This window comes from Phascolarctos cinereus, unplaced genomic scaffold (assembly GCF_003287225.1).
Source record: "Phascolarctos cinereus isolate Bilbo 61053 unplaced genomic scaffold, phaCin_HiC Scaffold_726;HRSCAF=1367, whole genome shotgun sequence".
NCBI classification, from domain to species: domain Eukaryota; kingdom Metazoa; phylum Chordata; class Mammalia; order Diprotodontia; family Phascolarctidae; genus Phascolarctos; species Phascolarctos cinereus.
The window spans coordinates 243,912,208-243,935,778 of NW_027556098.1; the positions used below are offsets into that span (position 1 = coordinate 243,912,208).

At 38.0% G+C, this 23,571-nt stretch overlaps 1 protein-coding gene across 1 annotated transcript in view; it reads left to right on the plus strand.

Annotated features, from left to right (window-relative positions):
• Positions 1 to 23,571, plus strand: part of CCDC169 (coiled-coil domain containing 169) — a 50,574-nt gene that overhangs the window by 5,564 nt on the left and 21,439 nt on the right. The window contains exons 2-4 of the mRNA XM_078146168.1: positions 2,547 to 2,629; positions 6,869 to 6,979; positions 7,064 to 7,104. Coding sequence (XP_078002294.1) covers positions 2,547 to 2,629; positions 6,869 to 6,979; positions 7,064 to 7,104 — 235 coding nt within the window. The remainder of the gene's footprint in view (positions 1 to 2,546; positions 2,630 to 6,868; positions 6,980 to 7,063; positions 7,105 to 23,571) is intronic.

Sequence of the window (23,571 nt, forward strand, 5' to 3'; positions counted from 1 at the left end):
ATGTATATAAATATCTAGCTAGATATTATATGTATATAGAGATTTGTCTATAGATATCTAAGTTAATATTTGTAGACATATCTATATCTAGGTATCTAGCTATATATCTATATGTACCTATCTACACACACACACACATACACACACACACACACACACACACACACACACACACACACACATCTTCCCTGATGGAATGTAAACTCCTTGAGAATAGGGACTATTCCATATTTGTCTTTGTATCCCAACACCTACCACAGTGACTGACACATAATAGATACTGAATAAATGCTTGTTGACCTGTATACCTTATGGATTGCCTCAGGAAATTATAAGCTTTTTGAGGGTAGAGACCTTTTTTGATTTTTGTATTTGAATCAATCCCTAGCATCTAGAACAGTGCTTTGAATATAATAGGTTCTTAAGATCTTTAATTTAATTGAGTTGTATTGAAACAGTAATGTGGATCCATTTTTTATAGAGACCTAGTTCCATCTGATATTAGGGACACATTTCCTGTTAAGGAATGAGGAAAATCTATATAGGTGAATTTTTCAAATAACTAAAGGTTATGTCCTTAAACACCCAAACTTTTCATTTTAACTGTTCTGGTTAGAAATCTTTCTAAAATACATTTCATAGAGACTTGTCTTAAATTATGTTAGATATATTTTAACCTTTTATATTTGACTCATGATTATCATGAGCATTAAGACAATATAGTGGAAAGAGCACTGAATTTTGAGTCTAAAACCTGGGTTCAAATCCTGATCATGCTTTAGTTTCTTTATCTATAAATTTAGGGAGTTGAACTAGGTGCTCTCTGAAAGTCATTCCAACTCTTGATCCTATGATGGTTCGCATTATTAAGTGCAATACAGTAATATTTTAATGGATATTAAGGTATTTTGGACAAGCCACTCCCACCACCCACAGTGACCCTAGCTGCTCTTGTTTTTATAGTTCTTTAGTCTACTTTTTACAGTTTCCTCAGTTGTTTCCTTTCCTGTTGAGCTGTCACTTCTTGTACTTTGAATTTGCTTGCTCCTAGTACCAATCCCCTTCCATTTTCTGATTTCTTATTTATGTATTTAGTTTTATTAATTTATTTTATCAACAATCACTTCCATATGGTTTTGAGTTTAAAATTTTTCTCCCCCTTCCTCCCCACCACCCTCCCCAATATGATGCACAATCTGATATAGGCTATATATATACATTCTTATTAAACATATTTTCACATTAGTGATATTGTAAGTAAACATTAGAACTAATAGGAAGAACCACCAGAAAGAGGAAACAAAACTCAAGAGAAGAGAAAAAAAATAGCAAATAGTATGCTTCGATCTGCATTCAAATTTCATAGTTCTTTCTTTGGATGTGGATAGCATTTTTTATCACGAGGCCTTTGGAGATATCTTAGATCCTTGAATTGCTGGGAAGGGTTAAGTTTATCAATATCAGTCATCACACAACGTGGCTGTTATTATATACAACGTTCTGTTGGTTCTGTTCACTTCACTCAGCATCAGACCATACAAGTCTTTCCAGGTTTTTCTGAAGTCATCCATAGCACAATAGTATTCCATTACATTCATATACCACAATTTGCTCAGCCATGCCCCAATTGATGGGCATCCTCTCAATTTCCAATTCTTTGCTCCCACAAAAAGAGCTGCTATGAATATTGTTGTACATGTGGGTCCTTTCCCCATTTGTTTGTCTCTTTGGGATACAGCCCTAGAAGCGCTATTGCTAGGTCAAAGGGTATGCACATTTTTTAGTCTTTTGGGCATAGTTCCAAATTGCTCTCCAAAACGGTTGGATCATTTCACAACTCCACCAACAATGCGTTAGTGTTCCAATTTTCCCACATCTTCTCCAACATTTATCATTTTCCTGTTTTGTCATGTTGGCCAATCTGATAGGTGTAATGTGGTACCTCGGAGTTGTTTTGATTTGTACTTCTCTAATCAATAGTAATTTAGAGCATTTTTTCGTATGACTATAGATGGCTTTAATTTCTACATCTGAAAACTGCCTGCTGATATCCTTTGACCATTTATCCATTGGGGAATACATTTTATGATTTCTTGCTTAAAAATCTTCTGGGGGGGGAGCCGGTAGGTGGTATAGTAAATAGAGCTATGGCCTTAAAGTCAGGAGGACCTGAGTTCAAATCCAGCCTCAGATACTTACTAGCTGTGTGACCCTGGGCAAATCACTTAACCCTGATCACCTCAGCAAAAAGTTAAAAAAAAAATCTTCTGTGGCATGGGAAACCAGATATCCAGACTTTTTAGAATCTTTTACAAAATAAGAGTAAATAGGTGCTAAATGATTGCCTTCTAGACTATCCTATGAAATGCTTTACTTTCAGTGGATTAGCTTTGGGACTATTTTGGTTGTGCAGAATATATTTTTCCCCTTAGATTTCATATGTGCCCTGGACAAGTAAAATGTTATTGTATATTACTCTTATTATAGTCTTTTTCTTCCACTGAATGATGATGAACATTATTTAATCAATGTCTTTAATTATACAGGGATATAGTGCAACTCACAACGATTGAAATCAGGAACAAGATAGTAGAATTAGAAGAAGGATTAAAAAATGTTGATGATGAAGGTATAGTTTTTCTACATATTAATGTTTTTCTTACTAGGAAAAATATTAGAGAAGATTGTACAACTAATATTGCAGTAAGTCTATGTTTTTGGTGGTTAATAATAGTATATAAATAATAGTGCAATAAAATTCAACCTCAATAGTCCTGTTAGTATTTCTATCAATGTGGAAGTATTTTCTTTCATTATCATAGGTTAATACCTTTCCATAACTTTTCATCATAGGTTGTTTTTATGCTTATTTTCCCATAGATCCTATTGTAGGTCATTTTACATTCTGTGAATACCAGTTCTGTGCATGGATTGTGTGTATTTCTGTGTGTGTGTGTGTGTGTGTGTGTGTGTGTGTGTGTGTGTGTGAGAGAGAGAGAGAGAGAGAGATAAATTATCATTTGCCATTGTCATAGTCTTTTTTTTTAACATTTCAACTCACTTATTTTTAACTTCTTTTCTTTTTTAATTTTGAGTTCCAAATTCTCTCCCTTCCAGTCCCTCTCCCACTCGCTGATCACACAAGCAATATGATATCAATTATATATGTGAAACCATGCAAAACATTCCCATATTAGCCATATTTCAAAAAACCACAAGAAAAATAAAATGAGAAAATTATACTTCAATTTACAATTCAGAGTTCTTCAGTTCTGTCTCTGGAGGTGGATAGCATTTTTTCATCATGAGTCCTTTGAAATTGTCTTGGATCATTGAATTGATCAGAGTAGCCAAATCTTTCACAATTATCATCATTACAACATTGCTGTTACTGTGCACAGTGATCTTCCAGTTCTCATTTTACTTTTCATCAGTTCATATAGGTCTTGCCGTGTTTTTCTGAAACCACTCCCATCATCATTTCCCATAGCATAGTAGTACTCCATCACTATCATATGCTGTAACTTATTCAGCCATTCCTCAGTCAATGAACATTCTCAATTTCCAGTTCTTTACCACCACAAAAAGAGCTCCTATAAATATTTTTATACATATAGGTCCTTTTCCTTTTTCTCTGATCTCTTTAAGATACAAACCTGGTAGTGGTATTGCTGGTCAAAGGGTATGTATAATCTTATAGCTCTTTGGGCATAGTTCCAAATTGTTCTTCAGAACGGTTGGATCAGTTCACTACCCACCAGCAATTTATTAGTATAATCTACTTTTCCCTCAGCATTTGTCATTTCTGAAAGGTGTGAGTTGGTACTTCACAGTTGTTTTAATTTTCCTTTGTCTAATCAATAGTGATTGAGAGCACTTTTTCCTTTTTTTTATTAATTTACTTTTAGTTTTCAACAATCACTTCCATAAGCTTTTGAGTTTAAAATTTTTCTCCCCCTCCCTCCCTACCTCCTTCCCTAAGACATATTGCAATCTGATATAGCCTCTACATATACATTCCTATTAAACATATTTTCACATTAGTCATGTTGTAAGGAAGAATTAGAACCAATAGGAGGAACCACAAAAAAGAGGAAACAAAACAAAACAAGGGGAAAAAAAAAAGAGCAAATAGTATGCTTCGATCTGCATTCAAACTCCATAGTTCTTTCTCTGGATGTGGCTAGCATTTTCCATCATGAGACTTTTGGAGATGTCTTAGATCCTTGCATTGCTGAGAAGAGCTAATTCTATCAAAGTTAGTCATCACACAACGTGGCTGTTACTGTGTCCATTTTTTTCATATAACTATATAGATAGCTTTGATTTCTTCTTCTGAAAACTGCTTGCTTATATCCTTTGACCATTTACCAATTTGGTAATGGCTCTTATTTTTATAAATTTGACTCAGTTCTATACTTAGTATACATTTGAGAAATGAGGCCTTTATTTTCCTTACTGGAAAATTTTTTTATATTACTTCATTGTCTGTGGTACCTTTTAGCATAATGTAGTTTCCCTGATTATGTCTGTTAATTAAGTCTATTTTTCCTTTTGCTTTCAGATCGTGATTGCTACCCCTGATTTTTTTTTAGCTGAAGCATATTATATTCTGCTCCATCCTTTTATTTTTAACCTTGTTTGTCTTTCTGTTTCAAGTGTGTCTCTTGTAAAAAACATACTGTTGGATTATCAATTCTGCTATTGCTTCCATTTTATGGGTGAGCTCTTCCTGTTCATATTCGCAGTTATGCTTACTGTGTATTTTCTTCCTTCCCATTTTCTTCTGTTTCTTCCTCTTTCTCTCTTTTCATCCTGTCCTTCCTCAAAAGTCAGTTTTGCATCTAATCACTGTCTCCCTTAATTGGCCATCCTTTTATCATCTCTCTCATTTCTCTTATCTCCTTCACCTCTTATTTCCCTATTGGGTAAGTTGCATTTCTATACACAGCTGAGTATGTGTATATCCCTCTTTGAACCAATTCCTATGAGAGTGAGGTTCAAGGCTGCCATACCCCATTTTCCTCTCCATTGTAAAAGCTCTTCTGCACATCTCTTTTATGTGAGGAAAATGGCTTTATTCTACTTCTCCCCTCCCCTTTCTCTCACTAACTCCTTTCTCAGTCCTTCATTTTTTTTTGAGATCATTCTAACATAACTGACTCATACCCATGTCCTCTGTCTATGTAAATTCCTTTTAACTGTCTTAATAATGATAAAGTTCTTACAAGTTACATGTATCATTTTCTCATATAGGAATGTAAACAATTTAACTTTATTGTTTATTTTATATATTTCTCTCAAGTCTTGCATCGAATGTCAAATTTCCTTTTAGCACTGATCTTTTCATCAGAAAGTTGTGTTCATTTGTTATCCCTCATTTTCAATGTGTGACCAGCTTCCCTCATTTTCTGATCACATATTTACTGAATTATGTATGTCTTGTGCCACTTCTTATGAATCACAGTTTAAAATATGTAGTAGTTGTTTTCATAGTCGTTTAAATTAAGTATAACAATAGTTCATTCTCATGCAGAATGTTATTTCAGAGTGATGTACCAGATATTTTGTAACTGTTCATACAGACAATTCATACAATTAGGAATATTCATCTTCCCCAATGTCAAGTAACTGTCATTTTATCTCTTAATCCAGGGTCAATCAGGAGTAATATAACTCTGTGTGTGTGTGTGTGTGTGTGTGTGTGTGTGTGTGTGTATGTGTGTGTGTGTGTACACTTAAAGAAGAGTTGACTGGCAGCCATTTGAAAAATGGCAGGGAGTCGGGGAGTAGACAAGGAAGCCTTTTTAGGAAGCTATTCATGGAAGTGATAAAAAAAGCCTGATGGGAGGATATATTACAGAGGTAGAATTTATAGGACTAGCAAGATTGCTGAATTTGGGATATTACTAAAGAGAAGATTTCCAGTGGAGTTTCTTGTCCTTTGTACAGTGAGGAAGATAGAGTACGAGGATTCAAAGTTTACACTTTATTTGCCATTCAATCTAATATATTAACGATGTAAGTCAACATACAGTTATAGACATATCATAGAGCCTCAATTATATACATCAAAATTTCCATCCCTCTAATGGGTTTCCAGTTCATGACTCTTGATAGTGGGAACCCATAACTTCCCTCTGACCTTCACTAGAGGTAGTGGTTTCCCCCATTTACTACAGTTCTTTAAGTGAAAGCTGTATGGTTGTTTTTGAGAAATGTTAAAGGTACAAGTTGTACTAGATATGCCCTAAGGTCTTCCATTTTTTGAGATTCTGAGATTTCTTTGGAAGGCATTTTATATCACTAGAAAGAAAACTATATGTGTGTGTGTGTGTGTGTGTGTGTGTGTGTGTGTGTGTGTGTGTATGATAGATATGTATATATATGTGTGTGTGTGTGAGTGTGTGTACATATATACACCACACACACAGACATACATACATACACACATACAAACATACATACATACATAGGATCAGGGCTGTCCCAAAATACAATAGTTTGTATTTTAAAGGTAATGACTTCTTTTCCACTGAAATGTTATGTCAGAAGGTAAACACATCATTTATGTTTCATGGGGAGCATGTTAATGGGATAATAGCTTAATTTAAAAGCCATCTAAGAACACTCTCAGATCTGAGATATAATTTTAAATATTTGATGATTTTAAATATAAAAGCATTTTTGGAAGAAAAGAAAGATTATGATTCTTAAAATATAGTAGTGCTTTAGAAGGGTTATAATAGTATATTTAAAATATTTTCATTCTAAATACATTGTAGTACTTATAAATTTAAATTGAATAAGATGCCAGCATTGATATATGAAACTGGTAATTTTGCTTTTGTCCTTTTTCCTTATAAAGGTAATGAATGGAAAACTCGTTATGAAGCACAAATTGAACTTAATAAACATTTAGCAAAGCAAATATTAAATCTTCGACAGAAAATGGCCAAAGTTCATGGGAATCCTTCAGGTAAAGGAGTAATTATGTGAATGTCTTTTATGAATGTAGTGAGATTTGATTTTGTATCAATTACTGATGTTTGCTTTCTTGTAGATAGATTATCTTCTATTCGTGTCTATGAACGGATGCCATTGGTGAGTAAAATTTTAATTTCTCTACATAATTAAGAAAAGGGAAAATTGGAAGTAAATGATTTTGAATTACTTCACAAAGAACAAAAGATTTTTTTCCCCATAAGCAGTTATCCTAAATATAGCTTCAACTACATATATATTGCACAGAATTCCCTTATTTTCAGTACTGAAAAGCCTGTGCTTTTCATCTCTAAGATACTGGAAAGTTAGATTTGGTACTGAAGCAAATAATTTTTCTTGGAGCAATATCCCCATCTTGTGTAGCTTTTGGAAACTGCTATTAGAGCTATTTTAAGTTTGAGGTTTTTTGTACCTAGAGGCAGATATTTATGCAGATTTCTCCAATCTTAATTTGCAATACCATATTTTATCATGCCAACTATAGAGTAACTTTTAAAACATTATAAAATATTCACATGGATTGCTTTGGGGCCCAATGGTGTTTAAATACTTTAGTTTATTCTAATGAACAAAATAGGGTTTGGGTTTTTTGTTTGTTTGTAAATTGATGCTAAAATAAAAAAGGAGTATCCAGCATGTTGGAGAATCAGAATTAAAATTATCTCAGAAAATTTGAGAAGTAGTTAGAATTAAATGAAATGCATTAACGACATGTTAATTTGGAAACTGGAGATAAATTCAGAAATATAAGGTGGGTAAGAGTGACTATTGGTAACATGTTTTAAAATGGCTAAAAATCTTAGTGACAGGAACATTGGTAGAAAACTGGTCAGAAACTCAGGGTGAGAGCACAGTAACAGGAGCAAGGGATGAATGGGCCAAATTTGGGTCACCCAGAATTACTGGTCAGGATTTAGAGAGGGGTATTGAAATAAATGAGCTAGAGGAGAACATCTCATAGTTCACTAATGTCAGAACCAGGCATGTCATTAAAACCAATCAGCATGCACTATATTTTCCCCTAATCATCTTTGCCCTCCAAATTTTCCTGTTTCTCTTGAGTATGCTACCATCCTTCCAGGCACCTAGGTTTGCAATGTTGTAGTCAACCTTAACTCTTTCCTCTCTCTCAACTCTTAATATCCAATTTTCAAGTCTTTTTGATTGTACCTTCCCAAAATCTATGGAACACATCCCCCTTCACTTATGCAGCCTCTTCCCTAGTTTATGTCACCATCACTGTTTGTCTCTATTATGATAATAGTCTTCTCTGATATCTCTGATTCCAATCTTTCCCTCTTTCCAATCTATCCAAGCATAGACCAGACCATGTGATTCCCTGCTTAGAAATCTTCAGGGGCTCTCAATTGCTTCTGTGATGAAATATAAACTCTTCAGGTTGGCATTTGGCATAATCTAATTCCCACTTATTTCTTATAGTTTTATTTAAAATTACTCCTGTTCATTCCTATGCTTTCCATTCCAGTCTGAGTGGCTTTCTTGCTCTTCCCCATAGAGTCCATTTCATTTCCTGCCTGTGGCCCTTTGCCCAGATGGACTTCAGTGTCTTCACATCTGCCTCATAGAATCCATTTCTCCCTTCAGCTTAAGTTATTCCTCCTCCACAAGGAGGAATTTCTTCAGTTTTCAGTATTCTCTACTCATAATTATTTTGTGGTGTTGTTGAGTTGTTTTCAGTCATGTCCAATTCTTTGTGACCCCATTTTGAGATTTGCTTGGCAAAGATTTTAGAGTGGTTTACCATTTCCTTCTCTAGCTCATTTTACAGATGAGGAAACTGAGGCAAAAAGGGTTAAGGGACTTGCCCAAGGTCACACAGCTAGTAAGTGTCTAAGGCCAGATTTGAATTCAGAAGGTGAGTCTTCCTGACTCCAGGCCTGATACTTTATCCATTATACCACCTAGCTATCCAATTATTTTGTATAAACCTGTAATCAGTGAAGTAGAAAGAGAGTTGGAAAGGAAGTTGGTGGACCTAGGTTTACATCACAACTGCCCTGCATGATCTGTATGACCCCAGCAAGGCTCCTGAACTCTCTAAGTCTTAGCTTCTTCATCTGTAAAATTATGTGGTTGATCTGAATGACCTCTTCAGGCCCTTCCAACCCTACATTTATGATGCTGTGGTCCTCTCTGTCTGTTTTACATATACTTATGTGTATACACACACAAACATATATAATGTATGTATGCTTGCAAATATATGTTTATATACACACATGTTTATATGTGTATATATGTATATGTGTGTATGTATGTATGTATACATACACATATATTCCCTCCCCCAATAAATCATAAGATCTTCCAGGGCACACATTGGTTTATTTTTGTTTTTGTACCTCTACCATGTATGCATAACAGCTACTTGTACACAAGAGGTATTTGTACATATAGCAGGTACTTAATAAACATTTGTTGAATTGAATCTTCAGTGGAGTCTCCTAGCCCACCAGAAGAAGAACCTTGTAGATCTGATCAAGGATATGTCACTGAAGTAATTCAGGAGTAGCGCGGGACCAATGCCAGGAAACAGGAAGTGAATGGAGAGCTTCTAAAGCCTTGCTGTTGACCTCACACTCCTTCTAAATGCACTCCAAAGTTACAATACTCAAGTGTTTATAGATGCCGCACAGCTAGTTTTATGGCTGGTAGGATAGGGGAACTCTTTCAAATTCACCATTGCTCTCTAAAAGGAGAGAGGCATGATCTCTGACTTTGTGTTACAGTTGGAAAGGCTGCTCTGGAGAGGGGAAATCAAAGGAACAGCGCCATTAGAGCAGGTGAACAACACTTGACTGATGTGAATGATGAAGGGGTTGGTATATAATGAAACAATGTGGTTTCACCTATCAGTATGAAGCAGCAGCAAGAAGAGTCTCTCGATTACTTAGCTGATATGACTGGCATGGAAAAGAGAGGCACTGTCTCTAGAGAAAGATTGGTCATAAGGGGCAAAATAGGACTCCATGGGGGGCCAGGACACCTTCTCAAGTTTGGGCCGTCAAGACCAAAAGAGAGGCTACTTCAGATCTTAGTCTGGAAACTTAAGCCAAGAATATGAACCAAAGAAGCAGAACTACTCCTGAAGTTTACTTAAATGTAACTCCCCAAAGGGGACATGCTTTTGAACAAGTGACTGAAGTAAAGCTATACGATGTAGTTCTGGGCAGCTAGGTGGTGCAGTGGTTAGAGGGCCAGGCCTGGAGTCAGGAATATTCCTATCTGAATTCAGACCTGGCCTCAGACGCTTACTAGCTGTGTGACCCTGGACAAGTCACTTAACCCTGTTTGCCTCAGTTTCCTCATCTGTAAAATGAGCTGGAGAAAGAAATGGCAAGCCACACCAAGAAAACCCCAATAGGGTCACAAACAGTCAGACATGACTGAAAAATGATTGAACAACAACAATTATAGTTCTGGATCAGACTATAGTTTGCTATGGATACAAAAGAATTAAGTGGATACTATCTCAAAGTTTGCCAGTTGATGACACATTTGAACAATTGATTTTTCCGAGGCTATCTGGGAGAGAGAAACCAGAAGAGGTTCTTTTTCCATCTTAAAGGCAGTTGGGTGGCAGAGTTGAACAGTGTGCCTAATCTTTGGGAGCTTCTGCCATCTAGGCAATTGGGTAGTGTAGTGGTTGGAGTGCTGCGATTGGAGTCAGGAAGTCTTGAATTCAAATTCAGCCTCATAGCTGTGTGCCCTGAGCAAGTCTTAAACATCCATTTGCCTCAGTTTCCCCAGCTGTAAAATGAGGGTGATAATAGCACCTACCTTGCAGGATTGTTGTGGTGATCAAGTGAGATGATATTTGTAAAGCACTTAGTACAGTACCTGGCCCATGATAGGCCCTATGTAAATGCTAGCTATCACTATTATCTTCATCATCATCATCATCATCATCATCATCATCATTTCTTCTGAGACTTTCATGGGCTGTTGCTGCAGCTAGATGGAGTAGTCAGACAGAGGAGGTGCAAAGAAACTGCAGAGAGCTGAGAGCACTAGTTGGTGAGATAAGGGAAGAACTTGCCTCACCTTTGCATTAGGACTGGGAGCAGCTCCCATTAATTGTCCAGCTCTCCAAGTTTTGTTTCTCCTTTCTTCCTAAAAGAGGAAAGCGTTAAAAGAATCTGTTTCTCTTCCAAAGAGAAGAGAAAGATTAATAACTTAGTTGTAAATATACCCCTAGACCCCATAGAGATAAGACCTTCAAGCACCAAACCTGGGAAAGGTGGTTGTGTTACTGGTGAGATAGATACTCTTAAGGACTACTTTTTAAAGAAAATACACCTGTCTGAACCCCGTATGTAGGATCCTCTCAGTATGGTGACTTCCCTATGTTGTTTTGGGGTTGCCTGCCAAGATTCCCCTGGTGTAAGGGAAATCTCTGTCCAGATGGAAGAAGGGTTGAATCCAGAGGCCTCTCCATTTTTACCTAGTACTCAAGCTGTGTACAGGGACAAAATCCTTATGGTCAGGAAACAGAGATACCTTGTCCGTTAGAACTGGGATTTTGCTGAAGAATTAGATCAGCCAGTAATATAAAGAAACAGGGCATTATTTAGCACATTTGAACTCAAGGAACAGAAAGCTACATGGTCTAACCTGAGATACAAGTTAGTAGGATCATCAAAGAGGGGAGATAGGTGAAACCTAGTAATACTACTATGATAGGGCAGCAGTGAAAATTTGCCATATTTGGGCAGTGCTCATCTCTCAAATTGGGGCAGACCCAAACAGCCACAAAGTGGGATAGGGAAGAGATACAACCAGAGATGTTACCAGAAACTCAGGCTTGATGACCTTCAAGACATGGCAGGAAGGAGTGCACAATGGTGTTTTGAGGAAAGGCGAACTCCTGGACTTGGTACATGTTTATACCAAAATCTTACCATTTCCTCTGTGTTCTGTGGGCAAGACTTCTGGGGCTGTTATCACTCGTGCTTCATATCAGTTCAGTGCTTCAGATAAGGGTTAGGGATGTTTGTTAGAGGAAGGGCAGGGTCTGAACTGATTAGTGTAATGAGGGTCTGTTAGATGCTTATGCAGCTCTCTCTTCAGAGGGTGCTAGGGAGATTGCTAGTGAGAGAGTCATGATGACATGTAAGGAAAGTGCCTCGTAGAGACTGTGGAGCCTTTGTGGACATTCCATACCTGGTTCCAGTTGATTAGCCACGTATTGAAGAGGAGGCTCTTTGTTTGGCTTCTGAGACATTCAGAAAGGCCTGTCATCTTCTGTTGCTTCCTTTCTTTGCCATATTTACTCATTTGGCTTCATTTGGTGTCTCCTTTACTCAGAGCCTCTGAGGCCTTCTCTCTTTTGAGGTCGTGTGGTCCTGAGAAGCCTGAGTCCTTGGCTTTTGTTGTTGTTGTTGTTGTTTTCCATTCTGGGTGAAGGTTAGTAGAGCCTCACGATCAAGGGAAGTCATTAGAATGGCATACTGGCATCCCAATGTTCCAGAGTCTGGGTTCTACAACCAGGGCAGCATCAAGATCCTGAGGAATCAGGAGTGACCTTCACAACCTCTGCCAAACAGAAGGACTCATCTAGCAATCAGGCTACATCTGGACAAGAATTTTAAAAGATCAGTGCTATTAGGAAGTGAGTTAAGTGTTGAACCTACTCCCCTAGAGACTGAAGTAGTGCAGAGTAGAATATGCCCTGGAGGGGGAAAATTGTTGTGTGTTTGCTCTCTATTTTTGAAGTAAATATCCCTTTTTAAAAGCTACTTGATGTTCAGTGATTAAATGGAATTGGAGTGCTATCACAGGCTCTTAACAGTGGAGAGTACATAGTCATTGAAGGCTTGAACCAATGGAATGGTGAAAAGAGGCACTCCAACCCCTCAGGACACCTTGGCTGGTACCCTAGATTCCTGAGGGGAAGATGTCACTGGTCTTAGCCTGAGAGCGTGGGACCAGAAATATAGGCTACAAGCTGGAATTTTCTAGTGTGAACGATTTTGGGCATTCAGGACTTCATAAAAAAGAATGGGGTGGAAAAAACCTGTCAAAAAAAATCTGTGTTCAGAAAAACAGAGATTTTCAGTCATTTTCAGGCATTCATGGGCCCAGGATTGGGACTGAAGGCCAGGAAGCAGAGAAGACCTGTGGTAGAAAATTGACAGCATGCCACTGCCAAAGTGTCGGGCCTAGTGATCAGATTTCATATATAATACTCTAGGAGCAATAGTTGAAAATACAACTTGTTACTAGCCCTTGCCCACTGGTAGTGTATATAATTCATGCCCTGTGTGTAACAGCAACATAAAATGTTATATATTGCTGGTGACCTCTATACTTGGTCTACTGCATTCGATTAACAACTTATGATGTTTTGTGTTATATACTGCATGTGGCCTTTGAATTTGGTGTACTGTATATCTACATCTTTCTCATGTGATGCTTTGTCCTATGTATTTGCACTTGTACTGTGTGTTTGCCATATTGCCCCCTCCCACCTGGGATTTCATCTGTGGGGAACACCTAGTGTAGGATCTTCTTGCACTGATGCATATTAGAAACTCGTTTGTACGGCAGAGTCTTAGAGAGCTGCCTGAGACAGTGCAAGGTTAAGTCCTTTGCTCTTGGTTCCACATTCAGTGGCAGTGGCAGAACAGCAATGTGGTTCTCCCTCTCTCCCAGGTTGGTCCTGTATTCACTCTGTCTCTGCACCTCTAGACATAGTTGATGCAATTCTTATTTGTGTATTAGGTTGCATAGCTAGATGTGGCCTATGTACTTGTTGTCTTATGCATGTAACCCTACTGTATGCAAATTAATGGGTATTTAGATGTTCCCTAGGTAGCACAGTGGAGAGAGTGCTGGGCCTGGAGTGAGGATTTGTCTTCCTGAGTTCAAATCTGGCCTCAGGCACTTACTACTTGGGCAAGTCACTTAATCCTGTTTGCCTCAGTTTCCTTATCTGTAAAATGAGCTGGGGAAAGAAATTGGAAACCATGCTAGTATCTTTGCCAAGAAAACTCCAGTGGGGTCACAAAGATTTGGACATGACTGAAAAATGATTGAACAACAACTAAAAGATGTCAGCTACAAACATCTCTGTAAGTGTGGTGTATTGTGCAAGGACAGTACACATTTTTTTCTCAATAATTAATTTATTTATTTTTAGTTTTCAACATTTACTTCCATAAGATTTTGAGTTTTAAATTTTCTCTCCCCCACTCCTCCCCTCACCCCAAGATGGCATGCAATCTGATATAGGCTCTACTTATACATTCATATTAAGCATATTTCCCATTAGTCATGATAGAAAGAACAATTAGAACTAATGAGAGGAACCCCAAGAATGAAGCAATAAAACAAAACAACAAAGGAAAAGGAGAACAAACAGTATTCTTCCATCTGCATTAAGACTCCATAGTTCTTTCTCTGGATGTGGATAGCATTTTACATTATAAGTCTTTTGGAGTTGTCTTAGATCCTTGCATTGCTGTGAAGAGTCAAATCTTTCAAAGTCAGTCATCACACAATGTGGCTGTTACTGTGTACAGTGTTCTCCTGGTTCTGCTCATTTCACTCTGCATTAGTTTATGTAAGTCTTTCCAGGTCTTTCTGAAGTCCGCCTGCTTGTCATTTCTTGCAGTACACTAGTATTCCATTGCATTCATATGCCATAACTTGTTCAGCCATTCCCAATAGTACACGTTTTCCACAGGAGGAAGATGGTAAGGGATAGAAAAGCTTTGCCATGTTGGCAGGACCATTGCAGAGTTTGCCTCTGACCCCATGGGCAGTATTTCTAGTGCCTTCTTGAGAATTATTGAAGTTTCAGGACAGTTTGCTCAGTCAAGGATTAGTTATCAGGTGGATTTAAAGAGTATAAGAAAATGGGTGCATGTTTACCCCCATCCTCAGAAACACTGTGCAGGAGGTGCTGACCATGGGAATGGGGTAGAATCAGTTCAGCATCCTGAGATAGAAATGGTTTCAGCTGCCTCAACTCAGCTAAAGGCCTGGGCACCTTCCATTGAAAAGGAGATCTCTAAATTCTTATAGCTAGCCACTTGAGTAACTCTTTTGTCCACCAGACAAATTAAAGTTTTGAGGCTAACTAACAACAAGTCCCTGAGGCATGTTGGCCTGAGAAATATCACTCTAAAAGCAATGACAATCTCTGAAGCAGTAGCATGGCAGAGAAGAAGCAACTGTTTCTCAGGCACAGATGAGTTTCCAACTGTAGACCTTCAGTGGATGACCTTCAGAAGCAAAGTATTGGTCTATGCTTTGGAAATGTAGAAGGTGGAGCCAACCTCCAGTCTGAGGCATAACCTAGCTGCCAGGAGACAGAGCCTGGCTGGACATGTGATGCCAAAGCCCAAACTTCTCCATTTTTGAATTATTGGTAGCCTTCCCTGAAAAGTGGGGAAGTCTGGAAGTGGGGAAGTCTCTGGAGAGCAAGAACATTTGTATATGGAGGCTGAGAATGATTCTGTTGCATGTGTTTTGCTGTTATTTATTTTTCTGTTCTGTTGCAGTTAAAGTCTTTGATATGTGATGTATGATTTCTTCCTAGTCTGTGAGGAGAAGAGGCTGCCAAACTTGAACCACTGAGCTCAGTCACCATGGGATTCCAGAATTAAGTGAGATACATATTATTCTCCATTCTTGTGGACAGGATGAAGACATGTAGGCTAGTATAGCTTAGGTGGATCAATGTCTAGACAAAGAGTACTTAATCATTAATGCTTCCATGTCAGCTTGAGAGGTTTTCATTCGAGTACCTCAAGGATCTCTGCTTGGCTTTATGCTGTTTAACATTTTTTTTCCATTACTTGGACTAAGATTTAGTTGACATGTTTATCAGATTTGCAGATGACATAAAACTCATAGGAATATATAGCTTTAGTACTTGGAGCGGGGGGGGAGTAGCGGAAATCCCAGATTTCATCTCCCTTATCCAGCCAAGTGGACTTTTCCAACCCTTTCTACTCATATCCATTAAAAAGAACCAGATCATCTGCAAACTTCACAGAACAAATCACCTTCATAAAAGGATTTGTTCTGAGAAGTTTGGATTCACTCAAAGGGCTTCGAGGCTGCGGGTTCCCCACCCCTGAACCAGAACCTATCTAATGGCCAGGGTTATGAAACCAAGTCTGCTAAATTCCAAATCTAACACTCTCTCCCTTACAGCAAGAAGCACCAGACTGAGCCCTAAGCCAGAACATAGTCATGGTTGCTATTATAATTCTCTAGTCAGTTTTCAGAAAAAATGTTGGCTTAATATTACTTACTATGATTTATATTTCCCCTCCTTCAGCCTAGCGTGATTAGCTATACTGGGGGACTACTCCTCTGTGATTTTTTGAAATGTTGCCAATCTTTAGTTTATAGGATTTAGAAGTAGAAACTTTGTGCATTTACATTTTGTAACACAAAGCAATTCATTGCAATATTTTCTCTTGTGTTCTGTTCTAGCAGGAAAGTTTTTCATGATCTGTTCTGGATTCATAAAAATTCTGTCTTCAATTGTAGCTATATTTCCTTGAAACATGATAACTAGGGCTAGAAACTTGTGATCTCTTAAATACCACTGGTTTGACTAAATTTATTCCAAATGATGAGAATAGGGGTTCTTTTGCCGCTGTGCCTGTCATTTGTTTCCAGAGAAGGGTCACTCTTGCACATGCCCTGGATTTCCAAGTATGAGGCATACCCAGAGACAACAGACATAGCATAATACCCACCTGTCAGTTGACAGGTGGCAGATGTAGCAACAGCCTGAGCTTTCCTCATAGGGCATTGTGTCTCAGAAGCCACTGGATTTGGGTTCTTTTTAGATGTCACCAATCATCTGGAAGGCAATTGTACCCTCAAAAGCCAATACAGTTTATCCCCCATTGTCCTAGTGAATAAATATCTAGGTACATTTTCATTTTTCATTGGTTTTTAAGTATAAAATTTAAAAAATCATTATTTACCACAAGGGGGCACTTGGTATTTCTGTAAGGTGAATTTTAATTCTTCATATAGATCACTTTGTAATGGACATTACTCTATACATTCATTGCTATGTTTGAATATTTAGAACTCATAGTTTCTATGATATGAAACTGGTCAATTTTTTTTGCTTATTTCCCTAAAAGAAATCTATTTTAAAGAAGTGCTTAACTTTGCTTTAGTTATGAACTCTTGTATAATAATAATGTATTCTTCAATTTGACCGTCTGGAAGTTTATTATTTGTCTGTAAGTGAAAATACTGTACACCTAGGAACAGTAATGACAGTCTCATTTTTTTTTCTCTTATTGTCTGAAAGTGAGTAGTGCCTTACGCAGAATAGTGATTTAATAAAGGTCAGGATTTTTTATTTGATTTAATTTAATTTAATTTTCTACTTTGAGATAAATCCCCTTGCCATTTAGAACATAAACTCATTTTTAAAATCTTATGAAGGATGGTAAAAAAAAATACCCTCACAAAATAACAAGAGGCAAGTGGAGAGGAAAACAAATTTGAGGAAAGTTTGGTCAGATACCCAACTAATCCAAGTCCTACAAAGAAAATTTAAGGATGCAACTGGAAATGGGACAATTGAACAAATGAGAAATGGAAAAGCTCTGTAGCAAACTCTGATTCATTATAATTTTCAAGGAATTGTTGGATAAAGTTTATTACCATCTATTCCAAGTTATTAATTCTCTTTGCCATTCTTTCGTCTTTAGTTGTCACTTCCTTTTAACATTAAATTTTGTATATCTTGTATCATTTCTTCCAGCTAAACATATGGTCCTTTAAGCCATGATATTCTTTTCTCTGAGGCTCTACTTGGAATTGTAGAATTATTCTCGTCTGGGTTTACTCATTGGGTTTCTGTTAATTCATAGTATTTCTTTATTGTGTTGTTCTTCTGTTTACTTATATCTCCTACCGTTTCTGGATTGGGGATTTGTTCTTAGGTCAGACTTTGCTTCATTCTGTATACCTTGGATAGTCAGGGCAGGTCCTGTATGGTCCTGGATGTATTGACTAAGGCTAGACCTTGCCCTTTGCAGGAATTCCTGGGTTTTGGCTCAGTCTTCTGCCAGCTCAGTTTAGGCTCTGGCCTTGGTTCCTTCTCTGCCTCCTTGGTGCACAGTTCTGAACTAGAACTGGCTCTGTCCCTGGCTATGATTCAGGCTATGCTACCTGGGTGTCAGTCTAGCACTGTCTCCTGCTCTCAGTTCACAAGATTTTGCTTTCCGTGTGCCCTAGCTTATCTCCACTTAGAGTTTCTACAGAATTCTGACTACTTTCTGTGTGTGTGTGTAGGCAAAACTGAACTGAATGGAGGTGCTTATTGTTGTTTCTTTTTGGTCTTCTTTATCTTTGTTCCTTCTGTGTGTTTTTAGAGCTTTCTTTGGTATTCGTGGAAGATCTGAACTTTCCTAGGTCCTAACATGCAGCCATCTTCCCATGGTCTATAACAAACTCTTTACATGGTAACGGTTCAGCAAGACTGCTACATTTGAATTCAGTTAATATCAAGGACCTGGATCAACTCAATGAGGAAGTGGAAATGGCACTAAAGAAAACAATGATAGAAAAAGCAAGGTGACTAAGCTAAGTATACGCAAAGGAGGGCTGTGCTGGAAGTGAAATCATTTTGTGGACACGGGGAGGATTTGAAATAAAGGAAGATGCCAGAAGCATGGAGAAATTTTGGATCTTATTATTACTCCCTAAAATCTACCTGATAGAAGAATATCCCTAACTGCCTACCCATATGGTTACTTTTACATCTATACAACATTTTTGTCAGGATAATCTATGCATCCACCAAAAGTATCCTTGAGAAAGGTATGAGAAAGGCAAACTTTCACAAATAATTGTTGTTGTTGTTCAGTTGTTCTTTAGTCATGTCTGACTCTTCATGACCCCATTTGGAGTTTTCTTGACAAAGATACTGGAGTGGTTTCCTTCTTCAGCTCATTTTGCAGATGAGGAAACTGAGGCAAACAGGGTTAATGACTTGCCCACTGCCATACAGCTAGTAAGTGTCTGGGACCACATTTGAACTCGGGTGTTCCTGACTCCGTAGTCAATGAAGGAGAAGTTGATGTTTTTTTTGGAACTCCCTTGCTTTCTCCATAATCCAACACATGTTGGCAATTTGTTCTCTATTTCCTCTGCCTCTTTGAAAACCAGCCTGCTCTTCTAGTAATTCTCGGTTCAGGCATTACTGAAGCCTAGCTTGCAGAATCTTAGGCATAACCTTGCTGGCATGTAAAATGAGCTCAATTGTTCAATAGTTTGAATATTCCTTGGCATTGCCCTTCTTTAAGATTGGGACATGAACTGATCTTTTCCAATCCAGTGGCCACTACTGAGTTTTCCAAATTTGCTGGCATATTGAATGCACTGCTTTAACAGCATCGTCTTTTAGGATTTTAAATAGTTAAGCTGGAATTCCTTCACCTCCATTAGCCTGATTGTTAGCAATGCTTCTTAAGGCCTACTGGACTTCATTCTCTAAGATGTCTGGCTCTAGATCAGTAACCACAACATAATGGTGATGTTAAGATCATTCATGTATGGTTCTTTTGTGTATTTTTGCCACTTCTTAATCTCTTCTACCTCTGTTAAGTCCCTACCATTTTTGTCTTTTGTCATGCCTTGATAGTTTTAATTTTCTTAAAGATATCTTTTGTCTTTCCCATTCTGTAGTTGTCTGTTTCTTTGTATTACTCATTTAAGAAGACCATTATCTCTCCTTGCTGTTCTCTGGAATTCTGCATTCAGTTTCGTTACCTTTATCCTTTCCCTTTTGCTTTTCCTTTCTTCAGCTGTTTGTAAAGCCTCATCTGACAGCCATTTTGCTTTCTTACTCTTCTTTTTCTTTGGGATGTTTGTTGTTGCTGCCTCCTGCACAATGTTGTGAATCTCTAGATCGGGGTGAGTAACTTGTGGCCTTCTAGGTCCTTGGGTGTGGCCTTTTGACTGAGTCCAATTTTTACAGAACAAATCCTTTTATTAAGGGGATTTGTTCTGTGAAGTTTGGATTCAGTCAAAGCGCTGCACTTGAGGACCCAGAGGGCCACATGTGACCTTGAGGCCGCAGGTTCCCCACCCTGCTCCAGATCTAATCCCTTAAATCTATTCTTCACTTCCAATTCATATTCCTAAGGGAAATTATTTAGACCATACCTATATGTGTGTATAGGTGTATAGATCATACGTATACGTGTATATGTCTGTGTATACACACGCACACACACACATATATATACATATGTACCCACACACACACCCCCTTGTGTGTTTGTAAATATTAGAAAAGAAAAAAACCTATGGGCAGAGAAAGATTGAAGATAAGAGAGATTGTTATGATAATAGAGGCAAACTTCTGGAGAAGATGGGAGGAGGTAGGATCAAGAGTCCAGTAGAAGGGTTGGCTCAGGCAAAGACTTGAGTGAAGGAAAAGGTAGTTGATTCATGGAAATTTAAGATGAGGAGGAGAGGAGAAGAAGGGGAGCTATTTGACCTTAGAGTTTTTTGGCAAGGTATCTTCAGCTAAAAGAGTGAAGGTAGGGATTCTGGGAGAGGCTTAAGAAGAGAAGATTTAAAATAGCTGCTGTGATGAATAGGATAGAAAATTGATTTGGAAAGAGTAGAAGTGAGGCGGAGCCAAGATGGTGGGGAAAAGGCAAGTGTTGCCAGAGAGTTTTCCAGTTTCCCTCAAAATAACTTTAAATTAAGCCTCAAAATGCATTCTGGAGTGACAGAACCCTCAAAAGGTTGGAGTGTGAAACAATTTTCCAGCCCAGGATAACTTAGGACTACAAGAAAAGGTGATGGAAAACAGTCTGGGTACAACAAGAACACAGCCCAGTGCAGGCAGTGTCCAAGCAAGCCAGCAGAAGGCTCCTAACCCCTAATAGGACAGATCAGCAACCGTGGCCTCTTGGTCCTGGCTCAGCAGGCCAGTGGCACAGTGGGCCCGTTGTAAGGCTTCCAGCCCCAGGGGAACAAGTACAACAGGAACAAGAGGCATGACTAGGCCAGGCTACTTCAGCACAGTGGGCAAACTGCCAGCTCCAGAAAGTCAAGGACCAGGCCCTTGGCATAAGAAGCTTGGGACAGTGCCTCCTGTGCCCCAGGAGCAGAACTCAGCTCTAAAAACCATGAAATAGTTGGAAAATGAGCAAAAAGAAAAAAAAAGCCCTAACCATTGAAAACTGCTGTGGCAGCAGGGAATCAAAACACAAACTTAGAAGAGGACAACAATGTTAACATGCCTACACATGAAGCCTCAAATACAACTATGAATTGGTCTTAAGCCCAAAAGGGCTTCCTGGAAAAGCTAAAAAATCAGTTAAGAGACGCAGAAGAAAAATTAAGAAAAGAAGAGTGATGCAAGAAAATCATGAAAAAAGAGTCAACAGCTTGTAAAAAGAAAACAACTCCTTAAAAAGTAGAATTGGCCAAATGGAAAAGGGGGTACACAAGCTAACTGAAGAAAATAATTTCTTAAAGATTAGAATTGGGCAAGTGGAAGCTAATGACTATGAGACATCAAGAATCAAACAAAATGTTAAAAATGAAAAAAATAGAAGAAAATGTAAAATACCTCACTGGAAGAAGTAGGAGGATTATCTCACGATAGTGAGGGTCCGGTTAAGATTTGATAATGTAAATTTGTATTGGCCCCAGTCAACATAATTTCTGTGTCTTCCTCTAGCTTCTTTCAGTAGAATAAGAGTAGAAGCAAGGGAGGCTGATGGTAGGAGTTGAGATATGGCAAGGTAAGATCAGTGATAAGACGAAGGACTAAGGGATTTAATGACACAGATAGTGTAGAACTGAACTGGTTCTCCGAGAAGACGAAGATTGGAAAAGGAGGACGTAGTAACTAGCAGAAAGGTAGTGCCTAACTAAGCATCTGGAGGTAGATTGTAGGTTATGATTAGGACAAAGAATATGATTAGGATAATAGGGCACTGGAAGAAATGGAATAATAAAGGAGAGAATATGGGGAAGGCCCCAAAGCATCTAATTGTTCCCTTTTACTGAAAATCTATCTTTTCCTATTGAAAGCTCAACTTTTCATGATAAATTATTTTGGAGTGAAAACTAATTACTTTTGTTTCTATAGTCTGTCATGGTTTAGTTTTTGGTTTTTGGTTTGTTTTAATTTCTCTTGAATGAGGAATAGCCTTGTATGATTTGGAACATTTTTCTTTGATATATGGAAGCCTTCCTACCAAAAAAAAAAAAGTCATTCATGGTTAGGCCTATAAAAATGACACTAACTAAATTAGCTCACAAATTTAGTGCTATATCAATCCAACTATTCCTCCCTGCCTTCCTTTCCCTCTCAACTCTCCCTTTTAGAAAGAAGCTATATTCAGGGCAGCTAGGTGGTACAGTGAGTAGAGCTCTGGCCTTGGAATCAGGAGGACCTGGGTTCAAATCCAACCTTAGACACTTAACACTTACTAGCTGTGTGACCCTGGGCAAGTCACTTAACCCTGATTGCATCACCAAAAAGGCAAAAAAAAAAAAAGCTATATTCCCAGTATTTACCACAGTGCTTAGCACACAGTAGGCACTTAATCAATGTTCATTGTATTGTAAGAGGTGGTAAAAGAGAAGAAATTTGATCAGCACTAGAGTCCAAAATTAAAATGGTCTGCTTTCATTCCATTGTAACTCCTTTCTTCCCCTTGTGTGGACCCCAATCATATATTCTTATCCTGTACTGCTTTCCTTTTATTCTCTCATTAGTGATTTACCCTCAGAAGTTGAAATTTGTTTTGGTTGTGGCTATTTTCTTCCCACTTGTACTGTCTTATAGTCCCATTCTTCCTCTTACTATTTTTGCCTGTTTCTCTGTTGAGTTGAAAATATTTCTGACAAAACTCTTTGTGTCTGTGCATGTGTATGCAAGCCTCATTTGTCTGGTTCAGATAAGAGTAAAGTTCATGTAATGTCTGCTGCCCCCATACCTTTCTCCTTGTTTGTATAGTCATCTCCTACACCCCATTAAAAAGTAGTAGTTCTACCCTCTTCTTCCTCACTTCTTCCCTAATATATTTCTCTTTTTCTCTCTTTTCCTTCCCTTAAAACCATTTAAGCAGAACAAAATCAATTCCTATGCCTTCTGTCTTATTTAACTCCTACTGTTACCCTTAAAGACATTAAGGTTCTGAAAAGATACTTGTCTGTTTTCCCCACATTAGAATGTAAGAACTCCTTCATTTCACCCCTTCCAATAGCACAAATGTATTTACCTTTCTAGATTTCTCTTAATTCTGGTGTTCGCATTTCAGAATTTCTACTCAGCGCTTACTTTTTCACCCGGAATAATCGAAAGCTTTCTGGTCATTAAGTTTCCATTTTTTTCTCATGTAGGATTATACTCAGTCTTGCAAGTTTGGTTATTTTTTTTATTGTAAACCTTCATTTTTCCTTTTGTAATGCCATATCCCAAGATTTTCTTCTCTTTATAATCGTTACTCTCAAGTCTTATGTAATTATGACTATGGTTGCTTGGTACTTAAACTCTTTCCTTTTCTGGATGCTTGCAATATT